At 34.0% G+C, this 26,368-nt stretch overlaps 1 protein-coding gene across 1 annotated transcript in view; it reads right to left on the reverse strand.

Annotated features, from left to right (window-relative positions):
• Window positions 1-26,368, reverse strand: part of LOC137658707 (putative polypeptide N-acetylgalactosaminyltransferase 9) — a 258,420-nt gene that overhangs the window by 24,863 nt on the left and 207,189 nt on the right. Inside the window, 2 exon segments of the mRNA XM_068393703.1 lie at window positions 4,184-4,369; window positions 5,566-5,748. Of these exon segments, the coding sequence (XP_068249804.1) occupies window positions 4,184-4,369; window positions 5,566-5,748 (369 nt within the window).

Genomic DNA, 26,368 nt, shown 5'->3' on the forward strand with positions numbered 1-26,368 from the left:
CCTCAGCTTTTGTTATTTCTGTGACTGGTCCACAATTTGTGTGTCCGTCTCCTCTTAGAAATCTTTCATTTTCTTCATTCAGTAAGGCCTCAAAATATTCTTCCCATCTCTTTATTATGTCTCTCTCATTTCTCAGTATATTTCCATCCTTATCCTTAATCTGTCTTATGTGTTATATCCTTGGTATTCTTATTTCTCATGTGTGCTAGTTTAAAGATCTTTCCTTGCCCTTCCTTGGTATCTAGCTCTTTGTAAAGCTGATCATATGCTCTATCCTTAGCAATTGCTACAATTTTCTTTGCTAATTTATTTGCTTCCTTATAGGCCATCCAGTCCTCTTCCATTTGGGTCCCCTCCCACCTTTTCTTTGCTTCTCTCTTTTGCTTTGTTGCATCCTTCACTTCTTCGCTGAACCACCATGTTTCCTTATTTTCGAACATCTTACCACTACTCTCACCCAGTATTTCTCTAGCAACCCGCAGTATTATCTCCATCGTTCTATTCCACCATTCATCAACATCCTCAATTTCATGAGTTAGTTCCTCTAATACTTTTTCTTTAAACTGCCTACAAAGTTCAATATCTTTCAGCTTAAACCATTTAATCCTTTTTGGCCCCTGCATTTTTTTCTTCCTTATTTGTTCAACTTCCATAACCAAGTCCATCACTACCAAACGATGTTGCACACTCACATGGTCTCCTGGTATGACCTTACAATCTTTTACCTCGCGCAAATCTTTCCTCTTATACATCAAGTAATCTATCTGGCTGGACCTTCCGCCGCTTTTGTACGTAACTAGATGGTCTTGCCGCTTGGTGAAAAAAGTGTTCGCCAGTACCATATCCTTGGCCACAGCAAAATCAACAATTCTCTCACCCTCTGCATTTCTTTCATCATAGCCATACCCACCATGTATACGGCTGATCACATGGTTATTCTGGCCTACATGCCCATTCAGATCTCCCCCGACAAGGCATCTTTCATCTGCTGGTACCTTTTCCATCTCCTCCTCTAAGTCTGACCAGAAGTGATCTTTCTCTTCATCTGAGCATCCTGACTGGGGTGCATATGCACTAAAGATGTTAACAGTGCAATTTTCAACCATCAGCCTGACCCAAATAATCCTATCGTTTCTTCTATTTACTTCAACGATTTCCTTCTTCATTTCACTTGACAGAATTATTCCAACACCATTCCTACCTTCTTTATTTGCTCCGCTATAGAACATCTTATACCCCTCCCCAAGTTCCCTCGCTTTGTTACCTTTCCATCTTGTCTCCTGTACACACAGAATATCTACTCGTCTTGTTTTCATAAGGTCAGCTATTGTCCGCCCTCTTCCTGTCATTGTACCAACATTTAAGGTTCCTACTCGTAGTTCCCTTAGAGGTTAGCATTAAATAAAAATTTGATTTTTCATCCCCTTCGGATGAATAACATCAGGGAAAATAGTACTGTACTGTGCCGTATTTGACAACCTATAAGACACCCTCATTTCAGCAGGTCAGATTCAGGTTTTTTTTTTTTTTTTTTTTTTTTTTTTAGTGTATTTAAGCATATTTTGTTGAAAACAGTCTATATGTACATTACACAAGCAGAGACACAAGCAGAGACATACCATATCTTTCTGCATAAGACGATCTTCAGATAAGACGAGGTCAAAAATTAGGTAAAATTTTCATTAACTTTGATCATGACGATGTCGAAAATTAGGCAAAATTTTCATTAACTTTGATCATGACAAGGTTGAAAATTAGCTAAAATATCCATTAACTTTGATGATGACGAGGTCGAAAATTAGGTAAGATTTTCATTAACTTTGATCATGACAAAGTTGAAAATTAGCTAAAATTTTCATTAACTTTGATGATGACGAGGTCGAAAATTAGGTAAAATTTTCATTAACTTTGATGATGACGAGGTCGAAAATTAGGCTAGGTAAAATTTTCATTAACTTTGATCATGACGAGGTTCAAAATTAGGTAAAATTTTCATTAACTTTGATCATGACGAGGTCGAAAATTTGGTAAAATTTTCATTAACTTTGATCATGACGAGGTCAAAAATTAGCTAAGATTTTCATTAATTTTGATCATAAGTGCTGTATAAGACGTCTGGTGAATGCAAAAACATCAGTGTACAGGAGAACTTTTGCAGATATTTTACCAAGTATTGGTTATGTAATAATAATGTTTTTATTAATTTTTTCTTCCTTTGCCCTTAGTAATTCAAAATATATGAAATGAGAGTGATTTTATATCAAGTTTTTTTCTAATAAATGCTGCCTAAAATAGAAAACCGCTTAGTTCACGTTTTATCACCGATCATAACAAACAAACGAACGCATTTATACATGCAAGTGATAACTAATGATACTAAGAGCTTTTAGTAAAGATGTTATTACAGATAATTTAATTGCCATATCACAAAAAATTCCTATAAATCGTATAACAGGATAACCAGTTTGCTAGCATTTAGTCAACAATAAAAAAGTGGCGCTAATGACAGTAAGAGGTGAGAGAAATGACGCTTGATTGGAGAAAGTGAGATTAATTCGAATCATCGTGGATTTTTAATGAGAAATAAATATGCTAATCTAAATTTGATCTTCAAATTAGATTATTTTAATTTTTACAAATTCGTTTTTAAAACACCAGTATTAATACAATAATACCAGCAATAAAATAGGGATGCATGGAGTTTAGGGTAGGTAAAAGTACCGAGTGTAAGCTGGGTTAGTGAGTGTCAGAGAGAAGATTAGCCGAGGCCTACGGGAGGTCTCAAACTTCACCTACAATGCATAAGACGCAAGGCAATTTTTAGCAAAAATCTTGGAAAAAAAAAAGTGTTTGAACACAATCTGTGTAAATGAAGTATTCTGCAAAGAGATTGATATTGCAGAAGGCTCAATCAGCCCTTCACAATCTATTGTTAATTTCACTCAGGGTAGCTAAAGGCAACAGCAACTTTCTCGGGCAAACATCTGAAGTTCTTCGTGATTCTTCCAGATCTAAAATACTGGAAAAAATATTAAGCGAGGACAGAGTTCTGACCCTTTTTGGAAATAAAAAGGACCACAATGATGACTGCCTTCGGGCTGGGGTAACTTCTATCATTTTCATAATGATGGGATTTTTCAACCTCTCGTGTCCATAAAGACATCAGATGTGATGCGTTCAAAATGATGACCCTAGTTAAGGTTTTCTAATTACACCCCAAGCCTGAATATATGACAGATTCCGTTTTATAACACGTCCCTATCACTCCTTACTTCCAGCCTTACCTAAGGTTTTGGCCAGGGACGAGCTCAAGCAGGTTCATTGTAATACCATTCTGCCTCAGCACAGCTCCACAAGTGTGCACAAAACAAGTAAAGGCCATGATCAAACTACTACAGTTGCAGGGAGCTTAGATCACTGCTTATTTGGATGACTGGCTGCTCTGGGCAGAGACAAGAGGATTACGCCTAAAATACATCAATCATGTCTTTCACGTTTTTCAAGAATCAGGCTTTCTGATTAACTTTATGTATCATGACTAGTTCCATGGATGGCCTAACATATCAAAATCCACCCTGGGCCTTTCAATGGTCTCTCAGAAAAGTAATTTTATATGGTCAAAATTTTCAGTCAGTTCTTTTTGATCCAAATGGTTGCTGGAAAGAGTTAAAAATCAACTTTAACATGCCTGAATCATTGAACAAATTCTGAAGATCAGGAAAACCTTAATTGGGCTTGAAGAAAATCATAGCCATGTGAGAGTTAGGTGAAGCCTACCTTAGGTCAAAATCTAACAAAATTCGACTTGCAAACAATGAGACTTACAGACAGCTTCTTAGAACCTACTAAATTAGTAAGTTGATAACTTTCTGTACACATGATTCCACAGACAGTAATAACCACAAAGATCATATACTGTACTGTAATGTTTGTTTCAAGGACGTGAAATCATTTCTCTTCACTCTAACAAAAATTGTATTCATACAGGCATGGGTGTTCAAATCAATTTCTGTAAAGAAACTGCCAATGATGAGAGACCTGGCTCTTATTAAGAGGCAAAAGTATTCCAAATACAGTAGAAAGGAAATGCATAAATCTAATTTCCATCATATTCATAGGAGCAACTATTTATCAAATTACAATAGTTACAACAAATACAACACTATAATTTCAAGAAACCTACCAGATCATAACCAATTCGCTCATAGTAGTATTTCTTGTATTCGTCCAACCACACTTCAGCTAAACGAATGGAATTCTTCTTCAGAACATTGACCCCCGATCGCCATTTGTAAGGGGATCTTTTCCTGAATATATGACCCACATGAGAGCAAGGAACAATTTCTAGGGTACCTCCACACATCCAAGTCTGTTGACAAGAAGAAAATTGTCAGGTTTACATGTTACACAATTAAAAAGAAGAAATTTTCAGAGAAATGGCAAAAGCTTGGTTTAAAAAATCAATTTAATGTCCCACTGTCTACTACAAATGCATACTTTAGATATTAATAATAAGATTAAAAATACAATAATGATGTGTATAATAGCAGCACAGCGGTATATGCTCAGTGCTCTCTTGAATACATTACGTTATCAGCGATATTATCAAATACTCTTAAAAACACAAGCAATTTTACCATGATTAAATCTCGTTAGTAATGGCATTCAAGAAATATGAAGCATTAAAATTAGAATTTCAACAATCATATAACAAATTATTTCCTTTATTATAACAGTAATGCTGGCAGTTAATATTACTAATCTTCTTTCCCATTGTTGCCCCATGTTTTCTCTCCAATGCCTTCTGTCAAAGGTACTGAAATTACCTGCTGTAGTTTCTTAAGAAATCACTAACTGTGACAGACTTCAACTTCATTATTTGGGCAGTTCTTGTTAGGTTAGCTTTTTAGACAAGGTGTATTTCACCGAGAAATCTCTTAAATTCAATAATAAATGTAAAGGATAGCTTAGTTCACTTCGACCTAATAACGTATTACTGTTAACTGTGATAAACCTAGAATATTGAAGTGTAGGCTATATTATAATAGGGCCTCTGTTAATTGAATCTTATTATTTAACGTATCTTGATGCCCATCAAAGAGCCAAACATCAAAAGTATCAGACATATTGAAGAAATAACACAATTTTTATAAGGTAGTTTTACTTAAAAGCACTAAATTAATGTGGTACTACACTCCAAAACTACCAAAAGTGAAAGAAACCGCAAGGTTACTGTTCAAAAAAAAAAAAAAAAAAAAAAAAAAAAAAAAAAAAAAAAAAGTATTGGATTTTTTTTTATCTTGGCAAAAATATAAAGAAAAAAACTTATTGCTTTTATTTCAATTCCAATTTCATCTGAAGAGAGGTTCACCTGAACGTCAGCCAAGGAACCACAACAGCCACAGCCTCCCCTTTGTCGTTCTCAACAACAGTATTAACCTTCCAGGCAAACATCTTGAGCTAAAAGGACAAGGAACGACTACCTACTAGCACATTGCCACTGTACTAGACAGGAGTAGGTTAGCACACTAACACCTACTTCAACATAAATACTATTTTACTTACCTTAAAGGATAATTCGAGATTTTCACCACCCCAAATGTCAAATCCAGAGTCGTATGTTCCCAGTCTTTCAAAAAAGGCTTTGTCGATGGCAAAGAGACCACCAGCCATTGTTGGTGACTGTACTGGTTCCGCAGGATGTTGGTGGCGTGCACGCTCTCTTTGGGGTATGGCATGCCAATTAAACTGTCATAGCCACCACAAAGAAGAAAATTCACAGATTAATCAAGGTTCCAATATATATATATATATATATATATATATATATGTATATATATAAATATATATAAATAAATAAATATATATATACATACATATATATATATATATATATATATATATATATATATATATATATATATATATATATATATATATATATTAACAGTACAGGCTACTATTGAAGTAGTTGTTTACTGTTGAAATATTCCAGTTTTTTTAAATCAAAATGCTACAATTTTAAATACTATATTAAAATTTCAAAACAATTAACAATAATGCTGTTTATTATAACTTATATAGTCATATAATTTCAGAATGTGAATAGAATAAAACTTATTTCAAAAATATCTAAAAATCAGTATTATTTAAGTGTAGAAAATGTGTGTGTATAGATGGGAATCTTCATGTACTGGCATGAACTTATTATAACATTGGAGGCTTTTGAACAAGTTGAAGAAAATGCACTTTAAAAGATTAATTATTTTTTAACCTAGTGCAGTTTACCTTTGGATTCATCCAAATTTATTGAGAGCTTAAGAAGAACAGAGAGAAAAAAAACATGCAATTCAATTCAGTGTAGCAGATATCATGCAAGCATTTTATGGCAAAAAGCTTAAGGAAAACAACAGATGTCTGAATGATATTCCTTGAATTATTTTGGAAGCAGTTATAGAGCAGTCTCAAAAAAGTTTTTAAAAATCCAATATGTCTTATCATTTTAGAATTTGAAGGAAAAGAAGTTCTGTATTGAATATAAATTCTTCTCCATTCAAAAATGAGATAAACGTTAATATCACATCTTCCCAAGTTAAATAATTATAAGAAAAATACAACTGAATTGTTCATTAGAAGCTCAAGTTCAGGTGCTACTCAACAAGCTATAATGTTAAAAAACAAAATTTAATCCCACAGTTGAATAAATGAGGGCATTTTCACAAGGAATAATCATTCAAACACTATTATTATGCCAAAAAGAAAAGCAAGCACATATATAATGATGCATATATACAATATAAACTAAAATAAATAACATACAAAAATATACTGTGTCCATATTGTACATACAGTATAAGTCTTAAAACAATTATGTTTCAAACATTTTTCTGTACAGTATTTCCAGTATCTACAGAAAATATTTTATTCCTAAATGATGACGTTTGCAGTAATTTTCTGTATGAGCTTAACATTGTTGCTAAATGATAATATAAGGAAAACATAAATCACTCATGTACAGAAGTTCAACCCTGTCAACAATCTGGAACTTTACAGGACAACCATTATACAATTATTATATTGTATAAACAAATTACCCGTACTTTTGCCATGGACTATGCGATTGACATTCTACATAGAGGTGTACACTGATGTGATTAAATGTTGCCAAATAAAAATATAATCTTAGAACGGAGCCATTAAAAACAGAACCACTGTACTGTGTCATGCTTGACCTAGTGCACTTTTACAGATCTCCATCAAACAAACTTAAAATCTATGAACAGAACCATGCTAACACAAACTTTTAAGACAAGATATTAACCAAATACATAAATCAGACATGCAAAACAATCATTTTTAATGTATGTGTAAGCATAAAACTAAACAATTCTTCAACATCAGATTTTTTTTAACTAAATAAAAAAGAGAATAAAGTAGGAGAGGAGCATTTTATTCTTTCACTCTAGATTGGAAACTGGAAAATAAATTGTATTATATGACTATGTATGATTATAGACAACTGAGTTCAGGATAGCATCTGGATCTCAAATTTTCATCCAGTACCTTTCAGTACCCTGAGACTATGAAAAATTCTCTATTCACTGGGGGCAAAAGTTACGAGCATAATTTATACATCCATCAAAAATACGATGTTAAAAGGTCTGCTCACTTCAAACGTTACACACATATTGGTTATTTAAGATCTAAAGTAATCAATAAACTGCTAAAAAGTATTCTAATCTAATGTTAACTATAATCAACAAAGTAGAATATAGGAGGAGTACCGGTTTTCATTATATCTTCAAAACCGCTGCAAGACTATTTCATATGGGTATCAATAATTCTCATTAACTGATACAGGTATCATATCTAAAAAGAAAAGCCTAAGATATTTATTTTCTTACACAAGCTCCTCAACTCCAGTAAAACGAATTATAACAGAAATGGACTTACCATTTCCAATACACTAGTTGTTCTCAGTTTCAAATCGGACAGAGATTCATTTGTGAAATCTGATACATACTGAGTACAAAAAGTACAGTATTTCAAAGTGGTGTATATAGCAAAATATAAAAAATAAGAGTGAACTAAACTGCCAAAGGATGCAAAGGCAGTGAAATAAAAACTGAAAAGAAATCTTGATATATGCAAAGACATTGACTTCCATAGTCTCAACATACAGATTAGATTAACTACCACAAATACAAACAGGTAAATGAAAATAATGCAACATTAAAACAGACTAGACCAACATTCATTATCACCAATGACTAATCTTTACTCTAAAGTCTAAAAGGAAATCACTAAAGAAAATAAAATGTGGAAAGGGGCATTGTAAAAGTATAATTATACTGCTGTTTTGGGAATATCCATGCGGACAAGTGTTAACTTTTGGCTACCTGAAGGTTCCAATCAAAGCCTCCAACAGCAACAAAAGAGGAATATGTATATTCAAGGGAATCATCTCCGATTACGTCTATAACGGGAGTTACTGCCGATGTCCAGTTGCGGCCAATGCGATCTAAGAGTGGTTCCAGCCAGCCTACAGTACAAAAGGAGCTCCTGTTCTACTACTAAACTGATATGAGACTATTCGTTAACAATATAAACAATATCATAAGTTATTCAATGAAAAGTACTATAATTATATTGTATTTACATAAACTTAGGGTTGACTTATCTTTATGGCTAAGCAAATTGAAAGGCCACAATGAGTCAACCCTTGGGTAACAAACCTTATGATAGGGAAGATACAGTAATACAAATGTCCTATAACTCCATACATATACTGTAGTTGGCATAACTTCTTTGCCATGTATAAAGTTTTGATCTAATCCAGCCTCAGTTTATGTAAATCCCATCTTTTCAGGACTTACAGTAAACAATAATTGAAAAATTAAAATAAGGTTTAAATTTTTATATACAAACCAACAAGAACATAAAAATATGGGAAATGCTCCAATAAAAACAAAAAATATGACAAAAAAATTTCACTCACATAAATATTTCAATAGTAGAGACAAAAATATGAAGTCATCTTACTGAATGGAGAAACAGAATCCCAACACACACCTCAACATGCGAATCTCATTCGACACAAACGAGACAATCAAGGATTCACATTCTCCACTGATCTCAGCCCACAAAATGAAACAAACTAAACTTTTATGGACGGTTTTCATTTGTTTAAAATATATACATCTTCCATAGTAATCTCATCATCTTTGAAAACCAGATTAAATATCACTGCAAAGCATAATATTATTGCGTATTGCTAATTAGTTAGACTATGGAAGTTAAACAGGATGTCAGGGCAAGCTTCAAATGACAACAGAATATGATGCAAGGTAATAAGATTACTATTTAAGCGTGATATTAAATTGTTGTGCCTTTGTATATGTGTCTGCCAAAAACATTTATGAAGTGTAATTGCAGTTTTTTTAATCATGGCATTAAAAAAACAGAGCTTTGGATTCGTACAATGAGTCCCCAGTTGAATCCGCCAACTTGTACATCGCGGCTCTTGGACATCTTAGCCTGGAAGGAGTCATCAGCAATGACCTCAATGACTGGACAAACAACAGTGGTAGGGTCACGGCCGATCCGGTCTAGAAGGGGCTCCAACCAACCTGTGACATGAAGTCTTCAAACCTTCTCAATGTGAAAAGTACTGACACCCTTCACATAACCGATGGTTAAATTTTACAATTTCTTCCTTAGCCCTTTCATTTATTTAAGTGTATATACTAATGACAGGTTCTGTCTCTAGAATACTGTAATAATAATAAAAGAATATAATTTGGCAATTTGATCTTGTAAACCTGTCAAGATTACGAGGATGACACTGTCCTGTTAAAGCAAGCAATGGAAAGTCATCTTACTAGATAATTAACCTGAAAGACAATATATGTAGTGATTTGTTTATTCATTTTTTTTTCATGTGAGACAAGGACACACTACAATACAATACCTTATGTGCCTTCTACCTACTAATTCTTAGAAAAACAAGCCTTTCCTGTTTACAATGTGCTCTGCCTGAAGATTACAATATGTGAATGAATAGAATCCCATCACCAGCAGTTTTCCTTTCCTAAGAAAATCTAACACCAAAATGATCTTGACTTTTCCAGCATTATACCTAGATATCTCATCGTACCTGCAAATCCCAGGAAAATCCCCCAACTGGGGGTAAACCATTTTGCAGAGCCATTACGTACTGAAAGGTACTATCCAGTATGGAGTCAATAGCAGGACACGTTACCGTGTGGGGGTCGCGGCCGATGGGATCCACTAATGCCTCCAACCAACCTAAGGCAATCACTTGTGAGTTTGTATAAAATAGCTCCCAGTTCTCAGTTAAGCTAGAGAAGACATCCTTAAAGCTTAAAGTCTTCAAATGCTAACTACTTCAAGATATGTGGTGCAACATTCTAGTCGTGTTTCTTAATATAAAAAAAAAAAATATACAAAATCAATGAAACGTACATCATAACTATCATGTCAAACAAAAACATCTAAGATCAAACCCTGACATTAACACTCAAATACACTGTCACTGTGTGATTGAGGTATACAGATATAAATAAAAAATGCTGAAATCAAAAAGGGTTTGTTGTCACTGTATGCTTGCATGATATAAAGAAATGTAACCATTTGAATTTGATATCCTAAATTCTTGTGTTGTTCTTGACATAAAATTGGGAAATAAGTCTGTTTAAAATTAAAACTTTTACAGAATGGTATCTTTAAAAAAAAAATCTCCATAGAATCCCACATTTGTTAGTACAATAATTTGTATTTTTCCTAACTATGCAAATCTGTAGTTCTTCACAATAGGAGAAGAAATCAGCGCAAGCTGGCATACAGTTATAAAACTTTTTACTAGGTGTAAACAACCCACTGGTTGTTACCAGTGGTAGCAAGGAGAAGCAACCCCCACTCATACCTCCTTCACTTTGATCGCAGTTGGGACTTTCCCCTGGGGGTCAGGTGATGGTAGGTAATAGCGTGTTTGTGTAGTTAGGAAAAATATACATATTCCAAATTTGTGATTTTTTCCTACACATTATATAAACCCTACGCTCTTTACAATAGGTGATTCACAATTTGGTGGGTGGAAGTCCCTTCAACTGGTTGAAAACTTTTCTGGGATTGCAACATTTGTGCATGATAATGCGAGGGATGTGAATCCTTACACCTTGTAAGCCTGTGACCTGTATACTTGCGGGATAACGGCCCGGGCGAAGTGAATATGAACATTTAGAACACAATTATGACCGTCAAGGCTATGTATAATAACTGCTTTGTTCTCATGCATAGAGAGCCGACATTCCAAACATCCCAAAACATTGGGGATGCGACTCGTTCGTAAGGAGAATGGGGACGTGACTTACTCGTAAGGAGAATGGGGATGCAACTTGTTCGTAAGGAGAATGAGGAGGCAACTTGCTCGTAAGAAGACTGGGGACGCGACTTTCTCATAAGGAGAAAGAAAACGCGACTTGCTCGTAAGGAGAATGAAGACGTGACTTGCTCGTAAGGAGAATGAAGACACGACTTGCTCGTAAGGAGAATGAAGACACGACTTGCTCGTAGGGAGAATGAAGACGTGACTTACATGTAAGGAGAATAGGAACGCAATTTGCTTGCCAGAAGAATGGGGATGCGACCTGCTCATAAGGTGAAAGACTAGCTTTCACCTTTGGCGCTGCAATCCAGGCTTGCTAGGGCTTGTATCACGTCGGGAGAGATCATTCGCATTACGCGAAACTATCAGGTGAAAAGCTAGCTTTCACCTTTTAGCATCATCAGCCACTATTTGCATGTGTCCGCCGACGGATCGGCATACACAGGCAGAACAGACTCCCGCTCTAGAGGTTCTCTGATCCTAAGACTTCAAAGAAGTCTGACTAAGGCAGTAAAGGTTTTTTCTTTAACAAACTTAAAGACTATAGGAGTCAAGATATAATCAAGACCAACTCCAGGACAATATTACCGAGATGCTAACGCATCAACCGGAAATAATGTGGATGGAGAAGTCTGTTTTCGCCCATGGCTGAAATCCAAGTGAAGAAGGTAAGAGTGAGGGTGAGGGGCAGTGGTTTCTTCTTCCCGCTACCACTGGTGACAACCGGTCAGTCGTTTACACCTTGTTAAAAGTGTTACAGCTGTATGCCAGCTTGCGCTGATTTCTTCTCCTACTGTAAGGAACATGGGGTTTGTATACTGTGTAAGAACAAATACTGATCAAGTCACTGTGCATACAAATTATGTACTTACACAGAAGTGTCACAAACAACTTTAAGAACTATAAAACAGAATCTTAATATTTCCTAGTCTTCACCTTCCATAACATTGGGTTAAAAATTAATATAATACTGTATCATGGAAATCTTAAGGAAAATGTATACTGGACATGGTTTACATATTACTTGATAAAGAAAATTTGAGCAGAACTTTCTATTCACAAGATAATAATGGTGCTGGCCTCTAAATTCTTCGGATACCATTCACTTTTAAACCCACACGTAAGAACACGAGTAAAACACCGAAGTAGACATTAGAACTAAAGAAACTCTGCAAATTAATAAATCTATGTAGATATAATTATCAATATAGTATCCAAAGGAAAAAATAACTGCGCAGTAATCCTGTTCATGCCATCCATAGCGCTTTAAAATACAATAACCACGTTCAAAGACCTGATCCTCGAATAATTACTGCCTTATACTATGTTTAAACTATATACATTCACAGCTATAGAATGAATTTTAAATGACCTATATAAATACTGTACAGGCGTTATTATTCTGTACTGTATACTGTATATAAAACTGCAAAAATCAAACCAATTTGCAAAAATCTAATAAAGAGACCCATTCACAAACCTCCGTTCAAATAATCTATACCATATAATTAAAGTCTACTAAAGGGTAAAATAACTAAGGTACTTTATTGTAACTCAAATCTAACTCAAATGTTTCCAGATGAAGGAAGAATCAATTAACCTTAATACAGAATAAAAAAAAATGTCCCTTCAAACTAGAAAACTACTCTATAATATAATCATTAATAGACTCATTGTTTCATCTGACAAAATATTGTACTGACCATGGCATAAAATAACTGAGAAATCTAAATTAAACAAAGCAAAGCAAAGTACCTCAAACATAACAAAATGCAGACTCCCTATACAGTAATGTGACATAACAATGAATAAGGTTACACTTCCATTTTCTGAAATTAAGCAATAAACTAACCCCACACAAAATCACCAAAAGCCTTGTTCTAAATCAATGTTTAACAAATCAGGCAATTCTACTAAGAAAAAAAATGTGGACTTAAAACAAATCGTGCCCCTGACAATGTCCTTCAACATGAGTTTAGGTTTAATCAGCATCACACAAGGAAAAAATATAAATTCAACATGTTACTGAGCTAATCAGGAATCTCCACATATCAGCAGGAAGTCTCCATCACCTTCAAAAGAAAAAAAAAAGAGAGACCATTACCTATCCTCCATCATCTTACCTGCAAGTCCCAGCTAAAGCCTCCTACAGCTCCTGGAGCTTTTTGGAATGAATACTCTAGTGTATCCATACTAATTATATCTATGTCGGGAGTTACCACATTTGTTGAATCGCTTGCAATTCGGTCTAGCAGGGGCTCCAACCAGCCTGAGATACAAAATATCCCTTGTCACAATGCTATGGGAGGGATACCCCACACCAATGGTTTCTAGAATATCTGAGAAGCATGACCTTTGCCACGATGCAAATGAAAAGCTCATGCTTACAGACTACACGAAAAGCCAAAATTAGTACTGTAGTACGGTAATAACGCTTAATGCAAGGGTGTGTATCAATTGTGGACTATGACCAGATCGCCAGAGTGGCGATGTTTCCCCCGTGGCCCCACTTATCCGATCTAGTAGGCATCACAGGGGAAAGAGGGAGACAGAGAGGTTAATTTTTCTGACTTTCTTTAGCGGTAAGATTTAGGAAAGCCGATGACCTCAACGATGTTAACATGACGAAGACAAACTAAGATTCATTAAAATATGGAACTACACTCGATACACACACTAAGGAGTTTAAGTGATGCATTGTTGATTACCTACAGCCTAAGGAAAATTCTTGAACCATAAGAAATCAACAAACAATTTACACTTTTTAAACCAAGAAATTTATGGATACAGCACGAGTAAGAAAATGTTGTAACGCTAATCTTATCACTGAAATGTTCCTGAAGTAATTGATAGCCTGCGTATCATGTAATATATGCATATATGCAAGGGAAGTATTTTCTAGGTAAATTTTATGCATCAGAGTACAAGCAGTATAACCCACAAGACAATAAAGATGGAAAAAAAATTGAATTAATTGGCAACCACTGTCGAAACTCTACACTAGTTTTGTATATAGGTTGCGTTTTGGCTACCGAATACATATTTGATGTCAAAATCTTTAAGTTAGGAAAATTGTATTAATGTGTTGCGTATTTCAGTTTGAGGTTTGGGAGTAATAAATTTGAATATTGAAAAGTTATATCTTGTGTAGTTTTTATGCGGAGTTAAGTCCAAAAAAGCACCTGGAGGCTGAGTGCCAAGTCATTTGGTGAGGGGATGGAGCTCTACGGGTCGATTACATTGATGCGAGTCAAAATGAAAGACTTATCAATTACAGTATCTTTATGTTTCAAAGTTCCTACATCAATGATAACTTTCAGTCTGTCGGGTCTACTGTCATAAGTATGATAGGAAAATGACAGCCAAGAAGCATTATTTTAAATACACATAACCTAAAACTATATTATTAGTCAAAAACTATATAATTAAAAAAATACCTAATTAAATCAATACCAAAAAAATCATGATATTTCTATGGCCCGTTAGTATTTTATCCCCTTAAACAGTGTCAAAATCTTCATTTCAAATTTCTTATAAATAAAAAGACCAAATTGTCTATATCTATCTAGGGATGAAGTCGGCGATAGTCTACAGTATGCTGTTCAGAACAATTACAACTAAAATTAAGCTATCAAGGAGGGCCCCTTATTTCCTTTTCTTGGAGTCCATTCAAATTGAAGGGGATATATCCTATTTGATCTCAGGCTATTTAAATAACCTTCAACATAAAAGAAACTCGAGTAAATATTTAATCCTATACAGTAACCCCAACCACAATTTACTTAGCTTCATAGGTTTTTTTTTCCGAAAAACACATGGAATCACTGTCAATTGTCTAAATGTTTTCCTAAGTCAAGATGATAAACATTTCCTAACCTCAGATTAAAGGTAGCTCAACAGATTCTCACTGGCAAAACAGATCACTTAAAGGCTAACGTAAAGTGAATGTTCTAAAGATGTGACTTGCTAGTATCCACAAGTTATATGTAAGTGTTGGGTAACAGCAAAGCTTACGCCACAACGTTACATGTATCATGCAACATCATGGCAGCCGTATGCTTATTACTTTGCTTATATAAGTAATTATAAATGATATTGTACTTGTGCATCAGTTTATAATTTTGTAACTTTCACTCAACTAATAGGATCAAGTCCTTAATACTTTATACTTTGATATTCCTTTACTTGGGTTCAATCGATTATATGTTTTTTTTTTCTTTTGCTTTTACTGCGAGAGCAATCTTCACACAACATCTTCACTAATAAAGACAAAACTCTGGTTGTCTTCGTTACACCCAATAAGAAAACAGATAAGAGGAAGATATAGATATTAATGAAACCTTATAATTACAGGTAAGCAGTCCAGTAGTCAAAAGTGTATTATTGAAGACACACGAAAATGTTCTTTTACATGTTGAGCATTTGTCAAGTCACCGAAATGAGTACTTCAATGTTTCCAAAAGTACCATTCTCAAGGATAAAACAAGATTATGAACACATCAACACTACCACCACCAATTTAACTTTTATTTGATTTTTCCCTGAAAACGCAAACAAAAACTGAAATGGCAACATACGAACATACAGACATACATGAATTAGCACAGCATCTCGTAAAATCAGAAATTGGGATTCACTTTAAACAAAGTGCTTTTGAGTAGGGAGTTTTCTTTTGTTTAGTTACCTCTCTTTAAAAGGGATGTGAATCATACCTTCAAATTCCAATTAAAGCCCCCAATTGGAATATCCCCTTTTTGTTTGGACACCTTATAACCAAAGGTTTTGGCACTTATAGAATCAATAGCCGGGCATACCACATTGGAAGTGTCATGAGCGATCCGATCCAGAAGAGGTTCGAGCCAGCCTAAGATAACCATCAACCAGTTCAACAGTTAGGTTCAGGAATTCTCAATATTACTAATATTATCGTGACAATAAAGACAACAATAATAATATGCAGTTTGAAAAGTATTTTCATTTACTTCTGTTAAGCACGGTACTTCATGTTCATTTTTACTATGTTGGTTACACATTCACATGCTTAGGTGGGGGAAAATATCAAAGTACTGTACTTTACATAAAAAGGCCAAAAAATAATCAGGAATGAGAATTAAAAGGTTAGGCTCCTATGGGAATACATTACAAACCTAAAAAAAAAATCAAGAATAAGGAAAATTTACTTAAACTTGAATAAAAAAATCACTGGTGTACAGCTGTACAATCTATTTTAAGAAATCGAAATTGGAAGTAAATCTATAGATGAATAATGTCCTAAATTCAGTGTCCCATACCAACAAACGCCCCCTATATATTTCACAAAATGTAGTCTACAGTTGAATAGATGTGAGTACACAATCTTAACTTTTCTTGTACAATGGAAAAAATACTTCAATAATTTCAAGAGTGCCAAGTGTAAAAGCCATTAGTAATGAACTATAGTTAGTGTAATTGGTGTGCAAAACTGAAAGAAGTAATAAAACCCCATATTCTCACTGAAGTTAGTTGAAGCACCATCTGAGGTGCGTAACATTCTTGTCCCTACCTTCAGATTCCAAGTATATCATGTTCTGCTACTACGTACGTAAAGGTGTCATCTTTTATTTTATCAATGGCTTGGGTAACTACTGTGTGTGAGTGTTCGATGCAATCCAGTCCAGGAGGGCTTCAAGCCAACCTACAGTAGCATTCTGTCGGTTTAAAGGTCGATTATGAACGGCAGAGGCCAGGGACAATGACATGGCCCTAGAGACGGACCATATTTGCATATGATCAGCGTCTTAGTCTCTCTCCACCCAAGCTAGGACCAGGGAGGGCCAGGCAATGGCTGCTGATGACTCAGCAGGTAGACCTATAGACTAATTCCCCCATCCTTAGCTTACAAGAATGGTAAAGCTGCAGCCACCACAAGAAACTATCGAGCTTGAGCGGGAATCGAACCACAGTCCGGCGATCACCAGGCAAGGACGTTTCCAATAATTCACCGCAATCTCAAAGGTGTGTTTCATTTTAGGGGAAACTACTGTTTTTTCGGTGTCTAATGCTGGAAGGTCATATGTATATGAAATCAAGACAGCATTAAATATCTTCATATTCAGCTTCTTTCGTTCCTGTTTAACCAATTGTCAGAGTTCAGTGCAAATATCTGAAATGTCTTGGTCATAGTTTTTTTTTTCTTTTTGTGGGGGGGGGGGGGACGTGACTCTGAAAGAACCTGAGTGTGAAGAACTGTATGACTGTAATCCTGTACAAAAAAGTTTCTAAGTCCTGACAACCTACGCTGTATTGTAGAGAATTTAAAATGAATCCTAATTATTCACTTTTTTAAAATGTGATTCTACAAAATACATGTATACCTAATTTTAGTTTTGGTCAGTGTTTAAGAGTGATTATAAGAAGTCAGGAACACAAAAGTATACATTTTCTAAAACTTAATTTCATGATTATAGAAATACAGTAGAACAACTAAATTAAGTAAACAGCAATTTCCACATTTAATAAAAAAATAAAAAATAAATTCAAACGTCCAAACTGCCAATTCTTAAAGATGGATAGACTTTTCTTTTAGATCAAAACAGTCAATTGAAAGATTATCAGACAAGTCTCTTGAAAGATTTAATATAGGATCAATTAAATTAGAAATCGGAATGTAATTTAAAATCCCAAGATTTATGATGCATGAAAAAGAAATAATCTAGGGATTCTTAACTAAACAAAGTAAAAGTGGGACTTGACTGAAAAGTTTTAAAAACTGTAACCGAGCACCCAGTGAAGCAATCTCTTCTATAATATGTATAAAATAATTAGCATTTATAATAAACACTGTGTATGGACTTAGCATAAGTACACCTGGAATAATAAGAAACGGTAGCATGGTTATCAAGTGTGAAGAAACCTTTCTGCACTTCCAAAACAACTCAGAATTTCTCTCTCTTCAAAAAACCTTCCTCTTCATTTCTAAGCTAAAGTTTTGTCCATGACTTATGATGAGTTGTTCCTGCAAATAATGTATGCAGGATTGGAAAAACTTCGTTTGGTTCCTGTTCCAACATACATTTCAAAGGGGAAGGCTGTGAACATTTCCAGGCTTTACAATCTACCATCCATCCAATTATCCTAATAGAGTTTTATTACCACGTCACTTCACATCCAATTTGTCAGACAATTTTTCATTTATACGATATGTCTTAAAAGATAAGAAAAAACACAATCGAGAAAAGTTATATCTACTGAGGATGATACTTGAATACATCATCACTCAAACCATTCAACATTAGTAAAGGTAATTGCAAGCCAGAGAGAGATTACTCATTTGTCAATTACAAAAGATTATTAACTTTATAAGCTAAGAAATCATGGTTTCATGGTAAAAATGACTGATGTGAAGGCATCATTATTTTACCCGCAATCTTCATCATTATTAAAGCTCATTATCAATAAACTAATTAACACCTTTCACTGTTGATTCAATTATTGTATTGCTAGATAATGGTCAAAATGGCAAAAGGGAATTTTCAACTTATGAAAGATGTACTATGAGCCACAAACACATAAATAATCTTCAACCTGACTGCGTTAACATTAATGACGTTTATGCAAGAAACCTTTTGGAGGAAAATACGAAAATAACAAACGAAGCAGACTTATGCAGGTGAAATAATTGCATATGAGCCACCTGCATTATATTGATATGAATATGGATATTTGGGACTCTAAATTCAATTAGATGAAGAAAACAAAGAGATGTAAAAGAATTGCTACAAAGCTTTTATTGAAAAAAATAATCTTAGTTCCTGTTAATAATTTCCAAGAGTAATGTATAAAAACAATGCCTACCACAACAAAACTTAACTTTCCGTCTCATGTGGCAGGATGTTCATTGCACTCGTAGTTAATAATGTTGTAATTACAAAGCAGTTCTCTTTGACTCACAACTGTCAATTGAAGAGTAAAATGCATATATTATTACGTAATAATAACTCTGGTAGGTTACTGAAATACAACATAAATCGAACATGGAAGACTTTTAGACCAACAAATTCCAACGACCCTATTTAATGATAAACTGACGATGCAGAATATGATCATGAAAAAATAGCTAGCAATGTCAAAGCTTCCAACACCAAACCAACAATGTAATATGTAAGATAAAACAAAATAAGCACCAACAATAAGCCTTTAAAGACTTACCACATCCTGTGATAAGTGCTACCCTACAGTACAACGAAATAAGTTAAAGGGAAAATAAAACAAACCCGGAACACAGTTATCTACAGAGGCAAAACCACAACCACATCACCCATGATAAAAAAAAAAAGCAAAAGTCCATAAAGTTCCTCAACGCAACATGCAGTATCACTAAAAAAAAAACTTCCTACTGAGAGCCACAATACATCTATGGTGATCAATGACCTTTATAAAAAACAATCTTTTGGCTGAAACACTCAGATCTCGAGTTTGCTACTTATGATTAAACATTGCAATATGTTAAAGTAACCATTTCCAAAGCATTCTTTAGACTGAAAATATCCCTGCACATCTAATTTCAAAGCCACACTCTAAGTCTTACTATCAAATTCCAGGCGAAGCCACCAACATTAATGATTTGTTCCCTAATGTTGAATTTGAAGGTGTCATCGCTGATTATGTCAATTAGGGGACACACTACATTCGTTGAATCTCTTGCTATACGGTCAAGAAGTGGCTCAAGCCAACCTACAGTTAAACACTTGAAAAAGTTAGGTAACATTTGAACACCTAATGTTAATGTGACAGACTATTCATGTTGAAACGGCAATTCAGAAGAACACTCGCATTGACAAAGCAGAATACAGCAGTATTTTCAGTGATGGTTTGTAAGACTAATGGAAAAGGAAAAACTTTTACACCTGTCAAATTATTCAGCATGTTATGGTCTCTATTACCAAAGAAGTTCTTGAAACTTGTTAATATTTAACTATAATCATGTTACAGCTTACTCATAGATGGTTTTACAAAGAAGCCTGTTCTGGTTATAATGTCAAAAGGGATTTTACCTCAGCTCCAAAATTTTAAATGAAATTTACAAAGAATAAAAGAGCTCTGATATGATGAAAACATGATAACAGCTAAGTAAACTAAAACCACTTCGAAGAAGTGTAAGTTTCATTATATAGTAATAATTTTATGTTTAATCATATTAACTGGATACAAAACAGGGTTTGAAAGCTACCACTGATGAATACTACAGTATTCCACTTGTACAGTTCATGAGCGGCCCACAAACTTCTACTCAGAATTGATCGACATGAAAGATTAATCTTCTCTTACAAACGATGATAATTATGGATAGCACCATGTTTGAAATATGCTCAACTGGGTAATTGTCCCTAATCTTTTTTTAGATAAGTAACATTTTCAACAGTTAGTGTAATTCATCCATGCTACAATTCAGTCAATGTGTTACAATGTCTAGCAGTCTAAATAAAAATGTCTTTTTTCCTTCCGTCTACAAAATGAATTACGAACAGTTTTCTCGGCTGCGTATTTTCTGCCGTTAGTTAAGCGGAAGAGAAGAGAGAGAGAGAGAGAGAGAGAGAGAGAGAGAGAGAGAGAGAGAGAGAGAGAGAGAGAGAGAGAGAGAGAGAGAGTGAGTGTTGTACTACATTCAAGTGCGATGCCAATGGCTCAACATTTTAGGGCTATATTTCTATCTACAAGTATAGCATAAGGATATTCAGTATTGGTTCCTGCTATTCTGCTTATATATATTATATATATATATATAATATTACAATTTGCCTTTACATATCAGCCAATCTTTTTGTCTTGTTATTCTCTTCACAAATGAAATTTATACTTCCATGAATCTTATCTCTGAATAGAACAAGCTTTTAAGCGGCCCTGCCAACACGACAGCCTCTACAGTAGCCTCTTTCCTTCATAACATGCCGCCAAAAACAACCACTATATGATATCTGAACTAGACAAGTTATAGTGACATAAATGAAGAGTGGATTCTAACCTTTGACCTAAACAATCCACATCCAAGATCCAATACTAAATGCGGTTTCAGACCGAAGACTTATGTAAGTGACATCCGAGATACAGAAGGATCAGGATAGTTCCTTGACGCACATTTGTACGAAACGCTAAGCTGTGAATATTGTTTTTCATAAATTGGGCACTAATCTTCTGTCAGTTGTTTGCGGAAGTAATTCATGTTTTCATGTTTCCTTATTGAAGGTTTGTAAGTTTTATGAGGGGGAAAAGGAATAATCACTGTCACAGGGTTTTCAGTGACTAAACCAGTTTAGAAATATTGTTAAATATCTTGTTTTTTATACTTAGGATAAATTCTTTTATTACATATAGTTTTTGTGAGTGAAGGATATTTACCAGGCAGTTGCATAGAGCAAGAACCTGATCAAGCAAGGGATTCATACATTTATGGGAAGCAATCTCAAGCAGTGTGAATGTATCTAAGTTGTCATATCTTCATCTTATTGCTGAGTAATTCTCAACTTATGTACAAGCAAAGGGAATTTGAAGGCTTTATCAAAAGTTAAACTTTGCAGGAAATGTTTTCATGTTGAACAGACTTCCATAAGTCTCTTTTAGTCGTTTATATATGAAAGATCTATTTTGATGCTGTTACTGTTCTTAAAAATTTTTTATTTTAATTTTTCAATACTTCTCCTGTAGTTTGTTTCCTTATTTCCTTTCCTCAATGGGCTATTTTTCCCTATTGGAGCACTTGAGCTTATAGCATCCTGCGTTTCCAACTAGGGTTGTAGCTTAGCTAGTAATGATAATAATAACAATTGTTGGGCTTCCCATCATTAAGAAAGTCACATTACACAATATACCAACATCAGTAAAAGGGTTAAGTTTTCTAGTTACGAACAGTATAACTCCAAGATAAGGTTCTTAAGTTGAAACGTTCTTAAGGACCAACATGGTTAATTTAGGCTTACAACTCATAATATAAAACTCTTGACATAAAATTTAGTTGCGCACTCAAATTCTTATATTTGAAAATTCTTATGCAAGATGATCTTACCTTGCAGACTTGCACGTATTATGATTCGGATGGTAACAGATGAATTTCTATCAATTTTTTTCATGTCGAGAATTTATATATAAATAGACATTTCTGTTAATAGAACCAATTTGTATATTATATAATTTTTACGTTGCATATTTTTATAAGAATTTGTGAATGTGGGGTTGAAGAACATAATCAAATTGCGCAGAAGCTTACTGATTGTGTTTCTCAACCCAAAATCTTATAACAAAGGTGTTCAAATTATTTTAAGATTTGAAGCCATTACAGATAATTTAATCATAACAACATGGTTTTTTGTACGTATTATGCTATTTGAGAAGTCTGACTTATAAGCCTGTGATATATATTGATATGTAAAAAGCTGACTTTCAAAACACCTTCTTGTATTTATTAACGTTAAGCTTTGGAAACATATCAGCAAGTTGTCAAGCATTATCTAAGAACATTGGTTTTATTCCTTGATTTAGAACTAAAATGATATTAAGGTGAAACCGCTTCTTGGGTATAATGCAATAAACCAAATGAAAATTAAAAGACTTTTCTACGTGCTGTACCATTCCCTCTTTGGTCAATATGGACAAATCCTTCTTGTCTGTTTCCAAAGGTCAAGCACATGACATCAGAGCGGCAGCCAAAGCATCAATTTTATAAAGAATATGTCTTTAGGAAGAGTTCTCAAGCCAGTTCTATGGAGAACTAATTCAGCATGTGCTGATAATCTTATAAATTGGGGCTTACAAAAATTAAAAGACTCATTTATTATCGGCCCAATAATTTCGGCAGGGAATATATTGAAATAATTGTCTTGGTTATTTTGTATCGCATCGATTTACTTATAACTTATTTCTTATATTTAGAGCGAAATCTGTCGTTGAATCATAGCTTAAAATGAGTATGTTAAGTTAACATATGTCGAGTTCCACAACTAATCTTATTTACTCCGCGTCAAATACTATTCTTGATCCTGAATGATGAATTCATCTTTGAATCAAAACTTCTAATGAATCCATTATGTTAAATGTGTGTTGGTCCAAAGCTATATGTTTGGTTTTCTCTGTATCTAATATTACCTTATGCTCTGAAATTCTTGGTGGATAATTTGAAAAGAGAGAGAGAGAGAGAGAGAGAGAGAGAGAGAGAGAGAGAGAGAGAGAGAGAGAGAGAGAGAGAGAGAGGACAAAAAAAAATGTCGAATGGTAACCAGAGAGATACCTTGTACAGATTATGGCATGGACATGCAAATCGACAGGAAATAGAATTTGTAGTGAGGCTCTCTTTTGTATTTTCATGTTATTTGTTTAGAGAATCACCTTAAATGAAATAAATGCTTTGGCTTTGTGAAATATTGGTGTCTGGTTCAAGTTGAGTGTGTATCACCTACTATTCAGAGGTTAAAAGATTCATGGAAGTACACACGATTTATAAACTAAAGTCTATATTTCTATACTTACCTATGACCAAAACTAGTAACCCACCCTACAACCCACTTTTTTCAAGCTGATATTTACCATCGATGATTTAGTCCACTTGAATCTGAGACACTGTTTACTTTGCTTTGCAGGCAAAGCCATACAACTAGCAAGGATACTTTAACGTGGTGAAAAGGTTTATGTATCGCCATGATCAAAAAGCTATACTAGTCAGGGCCACCCATAATACGTATGTTTACTTTGAGCGATCAGACGAAAATCTCCCACCATCACTAGTCCGCAGTGGCCAGTGTGGTGATGAAAACTGGCCAAACCCCAGACCTGAAAGGACATGTCTGAGGCCTTTGTCTTGTATTGGACTAAAAACGGCTGCACTTGTAGTTATTTTGTTAACATAATATGTAGGGAGAGAGGGTATGACAGCAGAGGGGGATCTTGTTTTTAGAGGTAATTGAACTTGCACTTCCACTTAATAGCTGGCTCTATTCAGAGGTAAGTATTGAAATAAAGGATTTTAGTTTATAAATAGTTTTCCATGAAATCTTCCTTAGAAAGTTAATGGTCTTTATGGTCCAACAATATACCATACACATATATGAAGAAAGTCAGTAGTATTTTCAGCTTAATAATAATTTGTAATAAAATATTGCAGTATGTCTTCTGGATAAGCATATATGTACCTGTAATGAAATCATCAGTTGCTTCATAAGTAACAAACAAAAACACTAAACTACCATTTGCTAAAAGCCCCAATAAAACGTGACAGCATAAAGCTACTAGCTACTACATGTGACATACAAAATCATGTTTCCGGAGACAAACACCTGAGCAACAGCTTTTATCAGAATATAGTTGTTCCAAGTCAAATCTGATGTTACCCTTCCAAAGACGGAAGCACAGTTCAAGTGCTACTTCTGGAATCAAACTTTTTAACACATAGGCTCATGTGTAAATTCTATTCAAATTAGAAATGGAACTCCTTCAAGGTTCTACTCCCATCACCTTCACAACTGACAACCATCATAACTTTTGGAATACTATTTTACAATTCATAGATGCCTTACTGTGAGTGCCCAGTCAAAACCCCCAACATTAATTGGAGGCCCATCAGTTCTCACGTATTGTAATGTATCATCAAGGATGTTATCAATGTTTGGGCAAACAACATTCGAAGAATCCCGAGCTATACGATCCATCAGTGGTTCAAGCCAACCTACGTAAGAGGTCTCAAGAATGTTAATGACCATATATCACCTTCATGAGCACTTGTGGTGATAACACCAGTACATCTTGTTCACTGTCTATCAACACTGTAAACCAGGTTACATTTTGGTAACAAATGGGTAATACTGGGTACTGTAGAATTTCTCTGTCAAGTCAAAAATAATGGAAGATCCTAAAAACAAACTAGGTGAAAATATCATTCTAAATACATAAGAAAATAAAACCAGAACAAATTATTCATCAAACTTGACCAAACTGCAATAATATCTTTTATCATATTTCGCCTGATAAATTACAATGACACAGGAAACTTAAAATATTACATGAAAGAAGGACACAAAAGCCAAAAGCTATATACAAGGTCTCACTATTGTAGCGCTATCGTGGGTTTTCAATACTTTCTTCAAAAAACCTGTGATAATAATTCAGAATTTTTATTGAAAGCTCTGTCATGAGAAGAAAAATCACAAAATATTCCATCTCAAAATTTCTTATGCAAAGTCGTGACCTAAATGTAAAATTATATATATATATATATATATATATATATATATATATATATATATATATATATATATATATATATACATATATATATATATGTATGTATATATATACATACATATATATACATATACAGTATACACATACAAATATGTATATATACATATATACATATACTGTATATAATATAAATTTATATATATAAATATATATATATATATATATATATATATATATATATATATATATATATATATATATGTATGTATGTATGAATATTTACTATCTCAAAAGTTCGGTAGGAAAGATATTAGCTTTTGTAAAGATTGCTTGCGAGATAGTCGCTGATTAAGAACACAGAAAAAACAATGAAGTTTTTTTTTCTTTGACAAATTCGTGAAAAAAAAAGTCTGATAGTTTTCTCGCACTTCAATAAAATTAGCAGTACACAAACAAGCAATTTCTTATCTTTCATAAACTCCGATTAACACAAAGTAACTTATTCACTTATTCAATATTATTAATATCTCAATTTCTATTACAGGCCAAGCTACAGCCCTAGTTGGAAAAGCAGAATGCTACAAGCCCAAAAGGCTCCAACAGGGAGTGAAAATTGAGAAATAACGAATAGGCTATGCATGAGAAATAATAAAAAGAAAATTATATATGTCAAGATCATTTGCAAAGTTAAAAGAGAATAGTTATATATATAAACCTGTGCAACATAAAAACATTTGCAACAAGGTTAAACTTCTGAAA

This window comes from Palaemon carinicauda, chromosome 19, assembly GCF_036898095.1.
Source record: "Palaemon carinicauda isolate YSFRI2023 chromosome 19, ASM3689809v2, whole genome shotgun sequence".
In the NCBI taxonomy this organism is placed as follows: domain Eukaryota; kingdom Metazoa; phylum Arthropoda; class Malacostraca; order Decapoda; family Palaemonidae; genus Palaemon; species Palaemon carinicauda.